The sequence below is a fragment of the Odocoileus virginianus genome, chromosome 16, assembly GCF_023699985.2.
Source record: "Odocoileus virginianus isolate 20LAN1187 ecotype Illinois chromosome 16, Ovbor_1.2, whole genome shotgun sequence".
Taxonomy (NCBI): Eukaryota; Metazoa; Chordata; class Mammalia; order Artiodactyla; family Cervidae; genus Odocoileus; species Odocoileus virginianus.
The window spans coordinates 542,945-563,874 of NC_069689.1; the positions used below are offsets into that span (position 1 = coordinate 542,945).

The 20,930-nt window shown below is 49.4% G+C and overlaps 1 protein-coding gene across 3 annotated transcripts; it reads right to left on the bottom strand.

Annotated features, from left to right (window-relative positions):
• Nucleotides 1-5,238: 5,238 nt before the first annotated feature.
• LOC110124867 (ubiquitin-like protein 7) lies at nucleotides 5,239-18,412 on the bottom strand. 3 transcript variants are annotated; one of them, XM_020873568.2, is made up of 11 exons: nucleotides 18,330-18,412; nucleotides 16,785-16,997; nucleotides 15,148-15,267; nucleotides 11,656-11,738; nucleotides 10,803-10,887; nucleotides 10,241-10,298; nucleotides 9,367-9,500; nucleotides 9,060-9,109; nucleotides 8,653-8,820; nucleotides 7,939-8,061; nucleotides 5,239-5,488 (listed from the first exon to the last, which is right to left on the bottom strand). In XM_020873568.2, exons 1-11 carry the CDS (start codon nucleotides 18,367-18,369, stop codon nucleotides 5,351-5,353), a joined length of 1,212 nt encoding a protein of 403 aa, XP_020729227.1. In that variant the 5' UTR covers nucleotides 18,370-18,412; the 3' UTR covers nucleotides 5,239-5,350. The 3 variants fall into 3 exon arrangements, with proteins under 3 accessions (XP_020729227.1, XP_020729228.1, XP_020729230.1); XM_020873569.2 differs by having other exon boundaries at nucleotides 18,280-18,381; XM_020873571.2 differs by lacking the exon at nucleotides 5,239-5,488 and adding an exon at nucleotides 5,495-5,656.
• Nucleotides 18,413-20,930: the final 2,518 nt, after the last annotated feature.

The following is a 20,930-nucleotide window of genomic DNA, read 5'->3' on the forward strand; positions in this document are numbered from 1 at the left end:
ACGTGCCCTCATGCCTCGAAGATGGATTTTCCTGCTATTATCTAACTAGAGCTGTTAACACTGAGCTGTAACACTGATTTATTTAAGAGCTATAACACGGTCCGTTCGAGACCTGAGAGCTATAACACGGTCTGTCCTCCGAGAGCTGTGACCCGCCAAGGGGCTTTAATGTCCGTCACTCCAAATTTTTGTTGTGACGAGACAGAGAACCGAGGAGCATACACTCGCATGACACATCCATCAGCAGTGGCTTTCTGAGAGACTGGTTGAGAAAGATTGAGTCTGGATCTGGGTCCAAGAGGGGTTAGAAAGGAGACCCCATCATGCAGAAGAGTAAGTGGTTTTCTGGTCCCCCCGCCCCCACAGGACCTCAGAGTGTCCCTATTTCTATCCCTCTTGTCAGGGGTGCCTCATTATCAGGATCTTGACTTCATCGGTCATCTAGAACATTCACCAGTCCAGCTCTGACTGCATTGGCATGTCTGGCATACATGTTGTCAATGTCCACTTACATATGTTGAGGGAAAATGTCAAACAGGACACAACTGAGGCTCCAAGATGTTAGGTTCTCCGTGGAAAAGAGACCTACACTTCAGTCAGTCTGACTTAGAAGCCTGATTTCCCTCCAGGACTCAGGCTGCCACTTCCAGGAAGGATAAGTAGTAAGCAGACCCTTCAGGCCCTTTGAGTGGCTTCCGGCCTGCCAGGCAGGCATGAGGCCCCAGGTGCGTGAATTGATGGAATCACGTGGACACAATCCTGCCCAAGTTCTAGCACGGCCCGTTTCCCAGCACAGTCATGTCCAGTTAACAGGAAACACTCATTTGTAAATGGGGATAATAAGGTCTACTTTTCAGAGTTGTTGTGAGGATCAACTGAGATGGCATATGTGAGTGCCTAGCTCAGTGACTGGCACAGAGAGGGTGCTTGATAAATGAGCACTGTTGCCCTGTATTGCTGTGAGCTGCTTTTGCCAAGGTGGAGTAGGACAGTGCCTGGGCCTCCGCAAAAGGCATTTCAGGCATACAGGAGGCAGAATTCTGTTACCAGCAACTGCAGAGTCTATAGGAGCCAAAATATGGCCGGCCCCAGGGGAGCCAGGGGCACAGCCAAGCTGATCCAACCCCAAGCTAGGGCCAGAGCGGGGTTGGAGAGGCTGGGTAAGCAGACAGAGGGAGGCCTAAATACCACTCCCCACCCCCCATCCTCAACACACATTCACTGCCAAAGGCTGTGGCAGAGGCTACGAGAGGCCACCTCAGGGTAGGACTCAGAGTTTGGTCAGGGGCCCAGGCCATATGGGGCTGAGGCAAGGAGCAGAACCGGGGCCCATGTGCCCAGCAAGCTGTGCCAGCCCAGCCCATGCCAGCCCAGCCAAATTTGAGTTATATCAGGAGAAGGGATCTGTTCAGAAAACTCACCCATCTCTGCATATTTGCATATTCTATTTTGGGGTCGCTTCCTTTTTTTTCCCCTTCGCTTCCTAGAAAAGTTCCCGTGATCAATTCCAACTTCACCTCTGCTGAACTGCAAACGCTCACTCTCTTTCCCGTCTTCCCTCCAACCACCCTCTCCCTGGTCAGATACTCCAGGGTTCTCTGTCCTCCCTGCCTCCACTGCCCCCACCTAGCCAGGCCTCAACCCCTGCAACTGGGCTCTGTGCCAAGGCCACCATGGCTCAAGCAGTCAAGTCCAAGGTCAGCCCCTGGGTCACCACATTGCTCAGTGGTACTTCAGACCCCCTGACCATGCCCCTTGGGTCCAGTTCTTTCCAGCTTCTGTCCAGCTCTGATGACTCCTGCTCTAGCCTTCCCAGAAGCAGCCCATCTCCTCCTTCCTCCTTCCCGGTCCCACGTCCATCAGTCACTATTTGCTATAAAAGTCTAACTCCTTAGTGGGTGTCCCTTTTCCGGCCTTTCCTTGAAAAGCTGAATGTCATTCTCTCTTGACACAGGCCCATTCAATTCAAAACTTCCTGATCATTATCTCCAGCCTAGAAGCCTCCAGCTGTCTCCCAGACACCCCCACCTGGCTGTCTCACGGCCCCTCCAGCTCAGTATATCCTAAGTGGTCTTGTTTGCGGAATCCCAAGCCCAGTGCCTCACTCCTGTGGCACCACCCTCTCTACCCACTCACATCCTGTCTGCCCCCAAGATCTGGTCTTTCACATCTCACATCCCTCGCCTCCTCCCAGCCCCCTGCTGCAACTCTAGTCGAGGCCCCCACCGTGTCCCATTTGCAGGCAGCGAGCCTCCTAGCTGGCCTCCCACTCCCAGTCTCACTTCCCACAAATCCAGCCTCCACGCAGCTGTCAGATTCTCACACGAGTCTGGTCCTCCACTGCCCTGCCTAGAGTCATCCACGGGCTGCTCTCTGCCTTCAGAATGAAGCCTTAGTTCCTCAGCCTGATGAGACCCCACCCCCACCCCACATCCCGCTTTACTCTCAGAAGCCATGGGCCACAGTGGGAAGGTTGCCAGCTTTGGAGTAAGTGGACCTGAGCTTCCAAGGCTGATCTGCCCACTGCACCACCATGACACTGGGGACAGGTAACCTCTCCACCTTGGTGCCCCCATCTGATAAATGCAGCTAATCATAATATACTCACCTTTGCCAAGATGAGCTCCCGCCCCACCCACTCTTCTCCACACCTGCCATACTGCCCATCGCACAGTCAGCTCTAAGTGGATCACAGCTTCCTCACTGGTCTCCCCTGCCCAAGCTCGCTCCACTCTCCATCTCTTCAAACACAGCAACCAGCGGCCTTTCTAAAATGGAAACCCAGCTGTCCCTGCCGATGCAGATTCTCCTGTGACTTCCCACTGCCCCTAGGATAAGTCCTCACTCCTTACAAGGCTGTGAGTGCTCCAGCCTCTGCCTACCTTGAAGTCCACCCTCACACCCAGGGCTCCAGCTGTGTCCTCTCTGCTCCCGGCCCACTCTGCATGTACATCTTCCGGCCCAATTCCTCCTCACCTGCTGAAGGCGTCATGTCAGATGCCACCTTCTTCAGGCAGCTGTCCCTCCTCACACACACACACACCCGACCCTAACCCAACCAACCGAGCTCCCTTTCCTATGAGCCCAAGCCCACAGGACCGGCCTGGCCTATTCTCATCAGACTTAGTGCAAACATGTTTGTCTGTCTTACCAATGGCATGGCTCTGTGAGAGCAAGGCCCTCATCATGTTTAACTTGCACAGAGTAGAAACTAAATGAATGTTTGTTGAAAGGATAAAGGGGACAATAGCGAGGAAGCAGTCCTTGGTCCTTGGAAAGCCCCAGGCTCAGTGGGGGCACTTATCAGACTCAAAATATATTATTTAAAACATGGCTACAGGAAGCAAAGCCAACATACCCAGACCCTGGAGGAAAGAGCTGACAAACAAGGGAAAGGGAAACTGTGGGGACAGTTCAATTCTGGGAAGCAGTATAACTGGGATTTGGGAGTCAGTTCCAGGGACAGGGCAAGGCAACCCAAGTGTTCTGTAGCATAATGGCCGGGGGTGTTAAGGAGACCTAGCGCAGTCCCTGGGGGCCGAGGGCAAGTTGCCACAGGACGGAAACCAGCTCAAGGCGGGCTGTATTCTGGGGATGGGAAGGGCTGTGTCAGCCCCATTTGACCAGACAAGCCTGGAGGATGGAACTGGCCTTTGTTTTCATCGCAAACAAGCCAGACACATCAGGTTCAAAGACAGAGCTTCCTGGTCTTTGCTCCCGACCACAAAGAGGCAGTTGGGTTCCAGGCAGACCACTGAGGCACGAAGAGGTCTGGCACCAAAAAGCCTGGTGAATTCTGAGTCCTTTCAGCCAATGCAAACACCCCTCAACATTAGCTCTTGGATGGAGGGAAACGTGGAGACTTCCCGTTTTCTGTAAGGAAAAAACAATGTTCAGACCACATGCGAGCAGTGGAGCCTCCCAAGGACCTCTCCGTACAGTGTCAGAGACGAAGCCATCGGGAAAGAGGACTTGTGAGGGGCCAAATCCAGGGAACAGGTCCAAGGGCAAGTGGACTCCCTGTGTGTGCTCAGTCTCTCAACTGTGTCCGACTCCTTGTGACCCCACGAACTGTAGGCCACCAGGCTCCTCTGCCCAAGAAATTCTCCAGGCAAGAATACTGGAATGGGTTGCCATTTCCTACTCCAGGGGATCTTCCCAACCCAGGGATCAAACCCGCTTCTCCTGCATTGGCAGGTGGATTCTTGACCACTGCACCACCTGGGAAGCCCAGCTCTCCTGAACTGAAACCCAGCTCACAGAGCAGGGGAAGCAGGCTTGCTCTGTGTGGTCCCTTGAGAAACAGAAAGGGAGCTAAGAGGTAAATGCTCTGAGGAAGCAAGGACAGAGTAGGCAGTCCTAATCAGGGGTAAATCTTTTGTCCCAGGAGGAGACAAGCAGAAGATGAATGACGTAAGCACGGAGGCTGCGGATGAAATCTCTGCCAAAGGCACATGGCAGGAGCAGACCTCTGAGCAACTTCCCACCGAAACACCAGCTGAAGGGAAGGATTTTTTCCTGACAGAGTATCCAAAGCACATGAAACTCACTCGCTCAATTTGGACATGTCTGCGACGCACCAGGGAATGCGGTGCCAAGGGGAACGAGCGCTCAGGCAGATGGAGCAGCAGCTTGGGAGTCGGTGCCCTCTCTGCAACATGAAAGCTGGGCCCTGTGGGTGTCGGTGTTGTTGTTTAGTATTGTTATTTAACTGCTCTTGTATTTATGCCTTCAGGACAGAGAAGCAGGCCCTGCCTCCTGGCACGGCTCTGAGACCTGGATCCTGGCATCATTACAGAGCGGGCGTCAGAGTGCCTGGTGAGACTAGGCCACGGCAGGGACAAGGAATCTTTCACAAGCCTTTGGGAGAGGGGGCAATGGCAGGGAAGCGGGGGTGAGCTTCCACCCAGCCACTCCTCAGACAGGCCATCTCAGGAGCATAAGGCTCTTCTGGCCACAGCCGTAACACAGCAGCCACCCTGGAGACTGGGCAGCAGTCCCTTGGAGGAGGCCACACCCAGAGCACCAAAGGGCCCGGAGGCTATCATTGGAAACGTCTGCCAAAACACCAGTGTGGGCATCACACGGCATCTTGGGACACGGATCTCAGCTTCTCCAGCCGGGGCCCAAAAGCAGGGGTCAGCTGATGCTGTGGCACCAGAACCCACACACCATACTTGCCCCCCACCACCTCTACCCACTCAGATCAGCCAAAAAGGCCACACACTGGACAAAGCAGAAGGTCGACTATCAGGTGTATTGGGGAGAGTAGAGATGGGGCACCTTCAAGAGTGCTTCCCATGGGCAGCCGCCTTGGCAGTTTGCTGGGGGTTCAGGAGGAGCAGGGAGTTCACGGGGCTCCTCCAGCAAAGATGAGCTCCAGGGCCGCCTGGATGTCCCCCCCGGTGGCCTGCAGGGCCCGCAGGCTCAGCTCATCGTCCTGGATGCCCATGTCCCTCAGCTGCTGCAGCTGGGGCTGCCACTGGCTCTGCAGAAAGACAGGACAGGCAGGAGCGGTCAGTAAGGATCCGACAGAGACTTGTTCACCTCTAGCAGAAGGAGGTGTGTTCCTCCAGGAAAGCTGCTGACATGAGGTTCCGTACAACACAGCACATTGAGGAGGTCCGCGGACTGTCGAGGAGGTCTATGGAGAGGCCTGAGGGTTTAGGGAACAAATTAAAAGTTTTTCCAATAAAAGGGGAAATGTATCATAAAGATCAAAGAGAAAAAGCATAAAGTATTCAATGTCTAAATTTCAAAAGATTACTTTCTTTCTCTGCTGTATCTATAGACACACACACACTTTTAAATTAACTTTGTTGTTTTAGTATGATACACAGTGCCTGGTGGCTCAGTTGGTAAAGAATCCACCTGCACTACAGGAGGCTGCCTGCAATGCAGGAGACCCGGGTTCGATTCCTGGGTTGGGAAGATCCCCTGGAGAAGGAAATAGCAACTTACTCCAGTATTCTTGCCTGGGATATCCCATGGACAGAGGAGCCTGATGGGCTACACTCCGTAAGGTTGCAAGAGTCGGACACAACTGAGCAACCAAACCACACTATGAAAAGTGTCACACTCATCTACTCATCTCCCCCATTCCTGATAACATACTTTATTTTCTTTGAGGAAATACTTACCCTTTTCTTATATCTCTCCTTTTTTTCTAACATATTAAGGTATCATAGGAAGCACTTGTGGATGTCCTGAAATGTACCACAACAGGGCAGTTTCCAGTCTTTGCCATTATAGAAACACTGCAGTGACTGGTTCTGTACCAATGTCACTCTCTGCATGCACATACATCTCCGGGGTAAATTCCGAGCAATGGGGCTGCAAGGAATTACAGGCCACCTGTACTTCCTTTTTGGTGAACAGTCTGTTACTATCCTTTGCCTGCTTTTCTAAGGAGCTGTTGGTCCTAAATCACTAGAACTTCAATTCAGGGAGGTTTTGCCCTTTGTCTGATCTGCATTACAGATTTCTTTCCCAGTTTGTGATCAGTTTTCAGACTTTGCTTCCTCTTTTTGTATGTTGGTTTGGTTTGCTTTGCAGAAATTTTCACATTTATGAATTCAAACTATATGTTACTCTTTATACAATGGTTCCTTGATTTTTTGACTTTCATCTATGAAAGGCCTTCTCTATGGATTTAAAGAAATTTAGTATTTTCAATATCTCTGTCTCATGAAAGAGGAAGTGCACACCTTAGGGAAAAGGATGTGTTTATACTGTGGGAAAGAAGGCAGTGAAGATGAAATGCAAATTCAAAGAAGCAGGTAAGCAAAGGTGAGGATGTGGAGAGTTGTTAGAAAACCACAGAAACCAACTCAAGTTCAGTTTACAGGCCAGGTGGAGACATAAAAGCTTCTGAGCTGAAGAGCAGAGCGAAGAGGCATCAGGCTGCAGATGACGAAGGAACCAAAAAGACCAACTGTCTCCAGGTCCTGCTCCTGCTCCCCTCACTATCCAGCAGAGCCACGTGGGGCAGTGAGAACCACACGGGCCGGACCCTGTCCCTGTCACTTGATGGCTTCATGACCGTGGTCCACTTCCAGAAATGATGTTCATGCCCCAGGCTTAGGAGCAAAGGAAAGAGAGTGAAGCAAACAGTTTGTGCACAGAGGCGTGTAATAAAATGTGCACCCCCTGGGTCATGCACTTAGCTGCTAGCTAAGCTTCCGTGTTCCATGAGGCAGGGGAGATCGTACCGCTCACTGGTGACCGCAGGACAAGCCTCATCTCCTTACACAGGCACTCAAGGCCCTCACACTCAGGCGTCTGCTCTCCCTTACTCTGGCTCCATCTCAGGATCTCTCATCATGGATATTGCCTTCTGCTCTTGCCAATTTGCCATGTGTACCTCCACATTCGCTCAAACAGGTAGCTGCCTCTGCTGGGACACCACATCCCCTCAACCAAACATCCCCTTCTCTGCCTGGCTAACCTCTAATGAATTCTTTGACACCACCAAGTGGTAGATACACCACCACTTTCTCAGAGAAGTTTTACTTGACCTCAAGCCTGGGCCAGCTTCTCACTCTGTTGTTCCCTCAGTTCAGTGACTGTCTGGCACCCCTCCATGGCAGGAAGGAGGACTGGCTCATCACTATCCCAGGAGCTGGACAAACCTGGACCAGACATGCTCAAGGCTGAGTCAATGCTCACAGGATGGACAAGTGACTCCTCAAGTGAAACAGCCACTGAAATACCCAAGCCGGTGGTCAGTGGAACCAGGCCATGGGCACTGGGTGCAGGAGTGGAAGCTGCAGGGACAATACCGCCCTTGCTGCGAGCACCCTCTCCTGTCACGCTGTCACACCCCAGCTGTTCCTGCAGCAAAGCAGGCCAAGTGGGAAGGGCCTCAGAGAGCAGAGAAAATCTCAGTGTCCAAAATACCAAAGAAGCCATGTGAACATCAGAAGGGGGAAGACTGACCTGAAGGCTGGGCTGCCCGGAGGCCTGCAGGGCGTGCTGCAGGGCTTGGCTGAAGAGATCGTTGGTGATGGGCGTCCCTGACTGGACGCTGGAGGACATTGGGGAGGTCCCTGAGGAGTGGCCCTAGAGACAGACCACAGTCAGTGCCACCCTCAGAGCCACCCCAGTCTCCCAGCACACACCCACTGCTGTCACATCACCCCAGGGTGCCCTGGGTGCCTCACCACTGCCTCCCAGCAGGGGCCAGCATGAGACAGCCACACAGAGCTACCTAAAAGCTCTCTATGTGGGCACAAAGGGTTCTGTACTCTTTTGCTCCAGGGAGATGGAATGGGACCCCTGACCGAGCCTAGGACCCACACTGGGAGAGGAGAAATGGCCCTGCTGACTGGAGTGACCATCACCAGGAATGCTTAAGCCTGTGATGCATGCTTGGCCACTTTCAGGAATAAGTAAGGACTATTCATTATTGACAGGAGGTTCTTCCAACTGCTGAGAAGAGTCAGTCAGGCCTGGGATGAGCCCCAGACTTCTGAGCCTAAAGGCAGGTGAAGGGAGGTCACCTGAGCTGCAGTGGGAAACCCACTGGGGCTCCAGGTAGAGCTCAGATCAAAGCAGATGGAGCACAAGAATCAGCAAAGGTAAACCCACTCTACCACTGGGCCCTTCTCCCTGGGGGCCCAACCTGGACCTTCCCACCCCTTCTCTCCATACCTGGGTACCAGGAGTCGGTGTGTGAGAGCTGCTCTCCGGGGTGCTGGCCAGGGCCAGGGCGGTGGCCAGCTCGCTCTGGGTGATAGGCCGGGGCCCGGCAGCTCCACTGTACCCCAGGGAAGCTGGGCGAGAGCTGGGGGTGCTGCTTGAGGGCGTGGACCTGGCACTCTGGACAAGGGAGGTGCCCACATCAGGGCGGCAGCCCTGAGTGGTTCTCAGAAGAACCCCACCCCTGCTCCAGGAACAGTTCTTGGGGAGACTCCCCAGGCTGCCAGATTCACAGCAATAGAGTGACACACCTGGGCCCCCACAGGGCCTCTGACCAGCCCCTGCTGGGCATGCCAGGTCCCGGGAAGGGTGCCTCCCAGCACCAGCTCCCCCAGATGGCAGGCAGCCCGGTCACTTACTGGGTGAAAGTCGTCCTCATCATCAGAGAGCCCGTCAAACAGGAAGCCACCTGGAGGAGGGAGGACAGATTTCAGGAGGAGGAATAGGAAGGCACAGGCGCTGCTCCAGCATCTCGGCGCTAGTTACTCCAAATTCATGTTCTCATCTCTCCCCTGGAAAATTACAGGACAGATGCTCTCCCTGACTCAAACCCAGAGTTCCCAAGGAACACCCTCTGCCAGCACTATACATAGCTGCGAGTAAAGCAAAGCCCTGGGCCACTGCCCACTCCCCAGAGGGCCCGCGTCCCCCTGTCCTGGGGCTCACCTGGCATGTCCCGGTAGGCGCTGGAGGGCATGCCCCGGGAAGAGGAGTCGGCCCCCGGCAGTGGGGTGCTGCCTGCTACCGAGTGCAGGACCAAGACAATGGCATTGACCAGGGCAGGGTGAGCAGGCACCAACCTGAGACGGAGCAGGAAGAAACTCAAGGGTGACTAAGAAGGAAGGAGCATCTGTGGGTTTGGCAGGAATTCTGGGCACCCCTCGTAACAGTCAAGTCACCCCTGCTTGTCCTTAAATTTCCCTGGCTATAGCACCTCCCTCCAGGCGGCTTGTCTTCCTGCTGCTCTGCCTTCAGCATCAGCAGGCCTTCACCCTGGGGCCCCTGCAGATGCTTCACTCTCCTCTCTGGCAATGCATGATGGGACACACACAGCCCAGAGGCTCAGGGGTAGTCTCCTGTCTCGACTCCCAACACCACTTCATCGGGCAGTCTCTGACTGGTCCCCACCCTTCCAAGGGTTTGGCTGTTTTCTTCACTTGAAAATAAAGGGACACAACCTCTACTTTCCCTCCCAACTCTAAAATTTTGGGACGTATGCACCTATTTCTTTCCCAGCTTAAAATCCTTCACAGGCTCCCTAATATCTACTGAATGAGATCTAAACTGAGCCTGGCCTGCAAAGCCACCTCCCTCAGGACCCTGCTTCATCCCCACCTCTGCCTGCCCCTGCCCTTGGCCTTTGTCCTCACCTCCCAACCCTGCACCCCCTCCTCCAGCCCTGGCTCCTCCCCACCTCCTGACACATTTATAGGGCAGATTTGGGGGATGGGCTCCAAGAGCAGAATCCAGGGCAACCATTAGGCTTCTGGCCCGACCATGAGGAGAGAAAAGATGCCCTTAGTAAGATGGGCATACTTACGTATCAAGCATGTTGGGATCAGCAAAGACAGAGAAGAGGTCCTTGTCCTGGAGAACCCCTGAAGGAGAAAAGGAAATGTAGCCAGATCCAGTGGGGAGGCCTTGGAGCAACCAGCTTAACAGGGATCCTCATGGAAAGTGGGGGAAACAACGTGCCAGGAGCACAGCCCACGTGCTCTCCATTTCACTCCTACTGCCCCCCCGCACGGAGGTTACATACTGTGTACAGCACCCCAGCCTCTTTTCCCCGTGTCTCTAGGTTCTCTCCTTGTCCATCAAGGTGTGCAGGAAGTCTTCCCTGACTGCTGTGGTTCGGGCTAACTGCTGCCCTCACATGTCTTCCTCACAGTCTCATTTCTGGTGTGTGTTAGGCCACGATTTCTCTGTGCGGCTGCAGCCCTTGGAGGGCTGGGTATATGGAACACATCTGGATTACTCCCCCTCCTGCCACAAGACCAGTGAATCTTCGCATGATGTGTCAAAGCTTCTTTAAGGTAATTGCCTCCTCCTGGCTTCTCCTTCTTCAACAGTTCCTATTTCCTTTAGTTTAGCCTTGCACTTACCAAGAGCAATGGGGTCACTGCTGAGGCCTGGGGTGGCCACAATGATCTGATCCAGAGATTCCTTATTGCTGAGCATCTTAAAGACCTGTAGGAGAAATGGGGAGGGCTGAACATTCCCACTAGCTCGGTGCACTCAGAAATACCCACACACAGCTGAAGTACTTCCTTCCTCTAAGTGCTTGCACACACACCACCACAATGGAACAATAGCCCCAGGAAAGAGATGAACCTCTTTTTTTTCCTCTGAGATCATGGCTTACTGGAGGGGAAACAACATAAAAGCAAGATCACAATAAGCCTTCAATCTATGGTCCTTTCCCCCATTTCGAGTTCTAATGCTTACACAATAAAAGCTCTTATTATAAGCCCAATAACAAAGGTTTCTCTAGATTCCAAAAGTCCTTTTCAATCTCCAGACAACTATCATTTTGCATTTATATATATTGGGAAGTTTGCAGCTGTCTTCATCTTGCTTATCAACTCTCCTATGGAAAGTCATCAGTGCATTTTCCGAGTGAGGGGATCCTGGGAAGGAGCGGTGGGCAAGCAGTTCAGTCCAAGTCAAAGAATGAGGCTTAGCAGAAACAGCATACGGATCCTTTGACTGGAACTATACTCATTCCATGAGGCTAATGTCAGGAGAGGCTGTATCACTATCATTAGAGGCAATCAACAATGCCTAGCTGAGAGCCTCTTTGGGGGAAGACAGGGTTCTACTGGGACCCACAGACATGGCGAAACCTCCCCATGGAACTCTGGGGAGCCATAGCAACCAGCTTCCAGCTCCCTCTCTGCACCACCCCTCTCCAGCAGGCCTGCCAAGAGTCTCGAAGGGGGCGCAGCACACACTCACCGCCTCCCTGTAGGAGGAGCTGCCATGCAGGGCCGTGTGCAGCACTCGGAACTCCCTCAGAGCAGCCACCTTATCGACAGGTTCTGGGGACGAGACACTCAGTCACCCTGTGACCAGGGCCTCACCCCCGCCACAGACGCAGCGCATCGCCTCAGCCAGAGTCCAGGTGCGGGTTCTCTTCCCTCCTCACCCCACTAAGAATGGGCACCCAATCAAAAAAAGCTATGCCACAGACATGAAAACGGCACTCTCTTTTTAAGCCTCTTCAGTAGATAAACAAATTCAAGTTCTAGCAGAGGAGACTCTTAGGAAAGAGATTGTTCTGATCAATGTCCCACTGCAGGAATTCTAGACTTTTCACACTTGGAAAGGAGGAGGGTATAATGAACTCAGTAGACTTTTGTGCAGTGATTTAAAATAAGTGCTGCAAGCCATCTGAACAATATGGAGCCATGTTGACACAATATGTTAAGAGAAAGAAATAGAACATAAATTGTACGGGTGTTCTCTAGTAAAACTTTATGAGAAGTCAGTGTGCATGTGGGCCAAGGCTGGAAGGGAACAAGCCAAGGTGACAGGATTGGGGGGAACTGTTTTCTCCTGGGTATTTTCTTTCAGGCCTCTGTAATATTATTTTGACTAAAAAAAAAACCAAAGAAACAAATATAAGAAGGACCAAGATAACACTGTACCTCTAGACTTCTGAACAAACTCTCATCACATGTCCAAAAACAAGCATGTCACTAGGACTCAAAGTTCCTTTTTGATCTTTGGACGTTATGACTCATACATATGGGAAAGTCTAGCAGTTGTCTTAGTTTTACTTGGTCACTTTACTATTTAGGACATCCACCCATTTCATAGATAATTGAGGACATCAGCCCATTTCATAGAAATTTCAGTAAAAGAAGGGGAGTAGGCAGGAAGTCCACCCTGGATCACACTTTTAAAAGTGTGGTGACCCTCAACCCAGGAAGGCTGCTTGTGATTATATGGCCTTGCACTGCTCAACTCCAAAGGCATGATTCCCAAAGCAAGGAGAATGGCACCCCTGGTGTTCTGTGTGGCAACCACACCCTTACCTATCGTTCTAATCATGAGGGTTGTCTCTTTTGAAAAATATTCACCTGAAGTAAGTTACCTGGCTTATTCGTTAAATAAATTTGTGCTAAGCATGTACTCCACGCTTTTGTAGTGAATCTTGTTTTGTGCAAGGCACAGGAATGCAAAAAGTAAAGAGTTCCTGCCATCAAGGAACTCTTAAGACAGTAAGGGAAATGAGACAGAATCACACACACACACACACAATTACAAAATACCATGCTGAGGGCTTCAACAACAGAGACATGGACCGCAGTGAGGGCATTAGGCACATGGAGGCCGAAAGCACTACTGACTGGAAGGACCACACCTCCCAGGAGAGAATGTTTGAGAGGAGTGTTGAAGGTAGAACAGATGGTGACTGGGGGAAAAGGTATTGCAGGCCTAAATGAGAACAAGCACAAAGGCTTGGGAGAATGAGGTGCTTTGAAGGAACACTAAGCTGCTTCTGCGCTGGAGCCCAGGGTACATACCCCTGCTCCAACAGCAGGCCTAAGTGAGATCCTAAAGCGATTTGTAACCTTCTGCAGAGAACCACCAAAGGGATCCAGGTGGGAAGGAAGCAACTGACACTTTCTCCTCCTACAGGATCTAATCTGGTGGAAGATAAAGAAATGTGCTTCCTCTTGAAAGAACACTCAAGGATAAAGTATCTAAAATGCCGTCACAAAAATTTCTTTTCAAATCTAAAAGTTTATTTTCACCTCTGAATAAAAAGTCCGTTTGTTTCAAAAATAAATTTCCAGAGGATAAAAAGGACTCGAAATCTTAAGCCCATAATCAGCTAAAGAGTTGTCTCTTTAACGTCTCTGAGCTAATCTCATCCTTTGGAAGTGGGAGGCAGCCAGCCCAGTGGAAAGAATACTCTTGAGCCAGGAAAACCTGGATTCACATCCCAGCTCTTGCATTCATTTTTCTAAGCAGATGACCTTGAATGAATACCTTTCTAATCCTCCTTTCCTTCATGTATAAAATGCGAATACTGTTACCTGACCGGCTGAGCCACTTGATTAAATGAGATATCGAACCGCAACAATCTGGCTGGAAGAAGCAACAAATGCTCCTTTCCGTCTGTCAATCCCCTCCAGCCAAAGACCAGAGGGGCACACCTGCAGCTGTGCCAGGGGTGTTAACTGCTCATACAGAGGGATGCGAACCACCAGAACCACAGGGCATCTCAACAGCAGCACGCTAAAAGGGACTCAGAGAATCTGGGCTTTAGTTAGGGGACTCGGTGCGGGAAGTTTAAAGAAGCAGGGTTTTGTTGTGGATTGGAGGCTGTCAGGAAGTGGGGGTGATTTTATGATTAGGTATCTTAATAATTCTTATCTAGAAGGAAGGAAAACTAGAGCAAGATGAAAGCTGAAATTGGTGAAGAAACAGCAGTCACTCCTAATAGGCAGGATAGAGGGTTATTTGGTCATTTCTGTGGTTGGTCAATGTGCAGATTTATGGCTGTTCAGAAATGAGAAGAAATCTTAGTTTTTATCTGGATCCATTATGGCCCCAGAGTGAGTGGCCTTGTAGATGCTGGTGACCTGTAAAATTGTTCACAATTCAAGGCCTAGCTGAAGGCCAGGCCAGCCCCTGGATACCATAGACTGCCTTTCTCTTTCTCACTTCCCATCAGGTACAAAGGAAGATCTTTTTGTCCTTTATGTTTAGAATTGAAAAGAGGGAGAATTTCAAGCTGATAACCAGTCACAGCAATTGTGAACATTATTAAAATATGTCAAACTGCCCATTTTTAACAAAGCTAATCTCTTACACAGCTTAGCTTTATCCTCAGGGAGGCTTTTAAAACACAGATGTGAAATTTAAATTATGAATTCCAAGCAGCACCTTTTATCAATAAGTCAGAAAGGCATGAGAGGCTTTGTATGTTTCCTCCAAGAGCTACTTTCACACCATTCGAATATTCTCAAACTCCAGGAAAATAAATTAGCAGGAGTGAGGTGACTGAACAAATCACCCGCCTGAAGTCGGTTGTGGGAAGATCTGTGAACATGAGAACACACTGTAACATTTAGAGGAGGGCAAGGAGTTTTCAGCTTCTTTCTAATGAGAACAAAAATAACCAAAAAATACAAGGTTCACTGAGAAATAAACTGTTGCCCTAAAGGAATTTAAATAGATACATACTCTCCATGCCACTAAAACAATGGGTAATGAACTTAAAAGTGCCTTCTGTTAGTGGCCGCTGGCAGCAAGAAGATCAAAATTACACTGTTCATCAATGTGTCCAATCCAATAAATAATGAAGATATCCTTTATTATCATCTCAGTAAATCTCCCCTATGTTCCACCCAGGCCCTTGCCTCAAGGACACACAGACCCTCCTTCCCTTGCAGACATTTCAGAAGCTCTGCCTGTCTAAGAGCCAACACTCACCCGGTTTCTGATCAGGCTCAGGCCAGGACTTGCGCAGAACATGGACTGTGGATCCAGGTTGAATGCCATAAAAGTCAAGGGTCTGATCATCTTTTAGCTTCCGGCCACAGTATATCAGATCTGGGGGGAAGAAAAAAAAAAGAATGGTTCATTTATATTTTTCTCCTCATAACAATTTAAATGACTTCTGTCCCCTAAGAACCTTATCTTGATTGGACAGATAGCTAGAGAATGATATATGCTTTAAAAAGTATTCTTAATAAATACATTTTGCCAGCCTGGATGGAAGTGGGGCCTGGGGAAAATGAATACATGTATATGTATGGCTGATTCCTTTCACTGTTCACCTGGAACTACCACAACAATGTTCATGGACTATACCCCGATACAAAATAAATAAAGTTTGAAAATAAAAAAACAAATACATTTTAATAACAATTGTTACAAGCGTAAACTGAAAATACAGAATCTATGCATAGGAAAACTCTAGACCCTAACATCATGGAGACTGCACCATTTAAATGAATGGGAAAATGTAACAATAAAAAAGAAGGAACCCCATGTTTTTATGACTAAAAACACTTTTTTTGCCAGCTTATACCATTTTGCCTGTTTACATGCCATTGCATTAATAATATATGGCTTCCCAGGTAGCACTAGTGGTAAAGAACCCACCTGCCAGTACAGAAGACTTAAGAGACATGAGTTCAATCCCTGGATTAGGAAGATCCTCTGGAGGAAGACATAGAAACCCACTCCAGCTGGGTTGGAGAATCCCATGGACAGAGAAGCCTGGTGGGCTACAGTCCATGGGGTCACAAAGAGTTGGACACAACTGAAGAGATTTAGCATGCATGACTGAAAATATACTTTTTGCCAGTTTATACCATTTTTCTAGTTTATATGACATTGCATTAATAATACAATTTAATTATATTCACTTTCACTAGAGTGATGCTGGCTGGAGTCCAGGGTTTGATCCCTGGTCAGGCAACAAAGATTCTGAATGCCACACAGCATAGTCAAAAAATAAAAAAGACAAAAAAAAGAAAGAAATTATATTTAAATTCCTTCTTCCTCCACCTAGAGTGCCCTTGCCATTTCTCCTTTTTCACTGTCTTTCCTCCAACCAACCAACCAACCAACCAACCAAAAATCCTTCTAACCATCCCTTAAGACCTACCTCCAATGCCATATATTAAGGGCCTTTCCCTAGAAAGCACCTCCTTCCAACCCAAGTTCTTGCTCTTTCAAAGAATATGATTTGTTTCTATTTACCAACAATCACTTCCCAGCCGTGTTAACATTTGTTTTCGTTTAGTCTCTAAGTCATGTCTGACTCTTTTGCGACCCCATAGATTGTAGCCCATCAGGCTCCTCCACCCATGGCATCTCCCAGGCAAGGATACTGGAGTGGGTTGCCATTTCATTCTTCAGGGGATCTTTGCCACCCAGGGATTGAACCTGCATCTCCTGCATAGGTAGGCAGATTCTTTACCATGAACCACCAGGGCAGCCCAGTGTTTACATTATGAAACAACAAATCCCAAACTCTTAATTTACCCTTGTGATTCCAGAATGATTCTCCCCCAGAAGAAATCAGAGCAGAAGCCCATCCCCAGTCCACAGAGACTCACCAATGAGCTCAGGGTCTGGAACAGACTCCTGGAGTTTGCCAGCAATAAGCTGCTTCAGAAATGAAATACTATATCCCCCCAGGGAGTATTCTCCAAGCTCTGTCTCTGGCAACCGAAGAATAGATTTGGGGGCAAGTGGCTGGTCAGCCAGCTTCACTGCCAGGTGCCAATCTGAGAGAGACATCCTCTCTCTTTCGCGCTCTCTCTTTCTCCCTGTAAAGGAATAAAGCCTTAGTGGTTAAAGGACAGACCTACACCACCCACACCCCACCACGGGGTTGAATGAGAATTCTCTGTGACTCTGTTGGAAAAGCTCAGGATGCAGCATCAGGAGGCCTGAACTAGAATCTGAGGTCCGCTTTTCACTCATTCTATGGCAGCAAGAAACTTCAGCTCTCTAAGCCTCTTTGGCTTTACAGTGGACATAAAAATGCCATCCCACCTAACAGGTGCGTTGTGAGGTTCAAATGAGATCATCCAACCCTCTCCCTTACATAGACTCTGTGTTTCTTCATCAACTTTTGCTTTAACCACCACAACAGCTTTACCAGAAGCTCCCTGCCTCCTGCTTCTCCCTGCTAAATATCCACGCTGCCACTCATCATTTTAAAATGCAGATCTGATCAAGACACTCCTTTGTTTAGAAATCAAACCACTTCTATGAATAAGTCTAAAAGCCACAGCCTGGCTTTCAAAAATATTCACATCTGTTCTCTCTACCAGCCTTCCCCTCTCAAGAGTTCTGGGCTGCCCCACCCTCCACAACATTTAAGTCCACCCCCACCAAGCCTGGATTCATAACAAAGTTCTCCCCCACTCTGCTCAGCTGCTAACTCTGTATATAACCCCTCTTCCCTCTCTAAGCAAACTCTGATCAAGAGCAACTAAAACACAACCTGCTCTGTTCTGTCTCACCCCTCTGTTGTTGTCACAGTCCCTCATGACAAAGGGTTACAAATATCTACACTATTTACTTCTCAATCGTCTCTGCATCTCATTCTTAGAGGCTCTTGAAAGCAAAGACTAGAATTTTGTCTTTATTGACTCAATGCCCGGTACTTATGGGTACCCAGAAAATGAATCAGAAACCGGGCGGTTGGGAGAATTAAGACAAGACAAGGCCTTGTTAGAATCATTACTGCTTCCAAAGTGGCTTCTTTGGAAGAGGAAAGAAAAGGCTTCGAGGCTGTGCAGCAGATACTAAGGCACCCTCAAACCTTCCATCTCCAGGTTAATGGCAGGGAAGGAAATGGATCTTTTAATACACTATATATTATTTAATCCTCACAACTGTTCTGAGACAGACATTATCATCTACATATTACAGCCGAAGGAACCAAGATCTAGAAAGGTGAAGTCAGCGGCCCAAGGTCACTGATAGTTAATATTGCGACAGGGACACTATCTCTTGGCTGACGACCCCACCACTCCCACAGAACCAGCTAACTAGTCACCACAGGTCGATCCCGCGCGGCCCGGGACCCAGCGCCCTCACCCGTCCCGCGGAAGGAACCCGGCCGCAGGGCCGCCGGTGTAAACACTCACTCAGGTCCTCTCGCCGGAAACCGGAAGCTCCGCGCTGCATTCTGGGAGTTGCAGTTCCTGAGGCCGCTCCCCCATCCACCCAACCCCCGCCCCTTTATAAATAACCGGCCGGCAAGGGGGCGCTAGTTGCAAAGCTTCCGGTTTCCGGGGCTGTGGCTCTTCTACAGTTTGAAAGTCCGGGCGCGAGGGTGTCTTCTTGCTTTCGTGTGAGAGTGTTATGTATCAGTCAGTCTTCCAAGGCGCAGGTCACCGGAACGAGGTCTGACATGAGGTTTGCGTGCGCGCGTGCTAAGTCGCTTCGGTCCTGTCCGACTCTTTGCGACCCCACGCACTGCAGCCCGCCAGACCCCTCTGTCCGTGGAATTCTCCAGGCAAGAATACTGGAGTGGGTTGCATGCCCTGCTCTAGGGGATCTTCCCGAACCAGGGATCGAACCGGCGTCTCTTTTGTCTCCTGCATTGACAGATGGGTCCCAGGTGTGATGTTTACAGCCTCGCGATTCCCGCAATGTCCTGGCACGCATGCAGAGTCCGCAGGTTACGCCAGGTCCTTACGGCACTGCAGATGGGAACGCCAGTTTCCTAACTCTCGGCCCTGGGTCTCCAGCTTCGACCAGTCGTCGCTCGGCAAGGACCCTTTCCGAGCGGCCTCTTCAGACTCGCCCCAGCCTCGTACTCCTCACCAGGAAACGGCCTGTCTTTGAGTGGTCAGCTTCATTTGTGCTCCTCGCTTCTGGCTTTTCGTGGCGAACATGCCTGCGAAGGCATACTAGGAACCCAACGATGACTTCCTCTGAAAGTTGGTACGTTGAGAGAAGTTACCAAGGGTTCCTGTTACACCCCAACGTGCAGTAGTGGGGTTTATATCAGTCATTCATAGAATCAGTTCGGGAAGGGGAATTTCACTGAACTCTCAGAGAAACTGCATACAGTCGTCCATGGTATCCGCAGGGGATTGCTTCCAGGAGCCCCTCGTGGATACCAAAATACGCGGATACTTAAATCCGATGCGTAAAACTGGTATTGTACGGTCAACTGTATTTTAGATGCGTAGTTAGAACAAATTGTTTTTGCCCAGAGGTTAGAATTAAACTATTCTGTTCGAACTCTACTGGAGGAACTCATTCAAGGACTAAGGAAAGGCAAAAAAAAAAAAAAAAAACCCAAACAGGTAAATATTTAAGAAAATAATGAGGTTGATCCTAGCAACTAAAGACTGATTTGGTGTGCACAAACGTAAAAGCAGGACTGCAACATTCCAGTGTATGGACTGAGACAAAGGCGACAATTGAGCAGGAGAGCTTGACTATGGAGAGCAGATAAACTGCAGGTTCTGGGAGGGCCTAGCATGGAAGCTAATTATTCCTCTACTCTTCAGTAACCTGGAAAATTCTTAAAGGGAATACCAGACTACCTGCCTCCTGAAAAATCTGTATGCAGGTCAAGAAGAAACAGTTAGAACTGGACATGGAAAAACAGACTGGTTCCAAATTAGAAAAGGAGTAAGTCAAGGCTGTATATTGTCACCCTGCTTATTTAATGTATATGCAGATTACATCATGTGAAATGCAGGGCTGGATGAAGCACAAGCTGGAATCAAGATTGCTGGGAGAAATATCAATAACCTCAGATATGTAAATGACACCACCCTGATGGCAGAAAGTGAAGAGGAACTAAAGAGCCTCTTGATAAAAGTGAAAGAAGAGAGTGAAAAAGTTGGCTTAAAACTCAACATTCAAAATTCTTAAAGTGATAGGAATACCAAACCTCCTTCAAAAAACTAAGATCATGGCATCCGGTCCTGTTACTTCATGGCAAATACATGGGGAAATAATGGAAACAGTGGCAGACTTTATTCTCTTGGGCTTCAAAATCACTGCAGATGGTGACTGCAGCCATGAAATTAAAAGACTCTTGCTTCTTGGAAGAAAAGCTATGACAAACCTAAACAGCATGTTAAAAAGCAGACACAAAGGTCCATCTAGTCAAAGCTATGGTTTTTCCAGTAGTCATGTATGGATGTGAGACTTGGACCATAAAGAAAGCTGAGCACTGACGAATTGATGCTTTTAAACTGTGATGTTGGAGAAGACTCTTGAGAGTCCCTTGGACTGCAAGGAGATCAAATCAGTTGATCCTAAAGGAAATCAGACCTGAATATTCATTGGAAGGACTGATGCTGAAGCTTAAGCTCCAATACTTTGGCCATCTGATACGAAGAACTGACTTATTTGAAAAGGCCCTGATGCTGGGAAGGATTGAGGGCAGGAGGAGAAGGGGATGACAGAGGATGAGGTGGTTGGATGATATCACCGACTCAATGGACTTGAGTTTGAGCGAGCTCCAGGAGTTGGTGATGAACAGGGAAGCTTGGTGTGCTACAGTCCAAAAGAGTTGGCGTGTCCGCAAAGAGTTGGACACGACTGAACAACTGAACTGAACTGAACTCTTCTAATATAGGAGATTTTCATGAATGTCACCCCATCTTCCTAAAGCCTAGGTTCCTCATTGTTGCTGTTGTGCAGTTACTAAGTTGTATCCGACTCTTTGCCACCCCATGGACTGCAGCACACCAGGCTCCTCTGTCCTCCACTATCTCTCA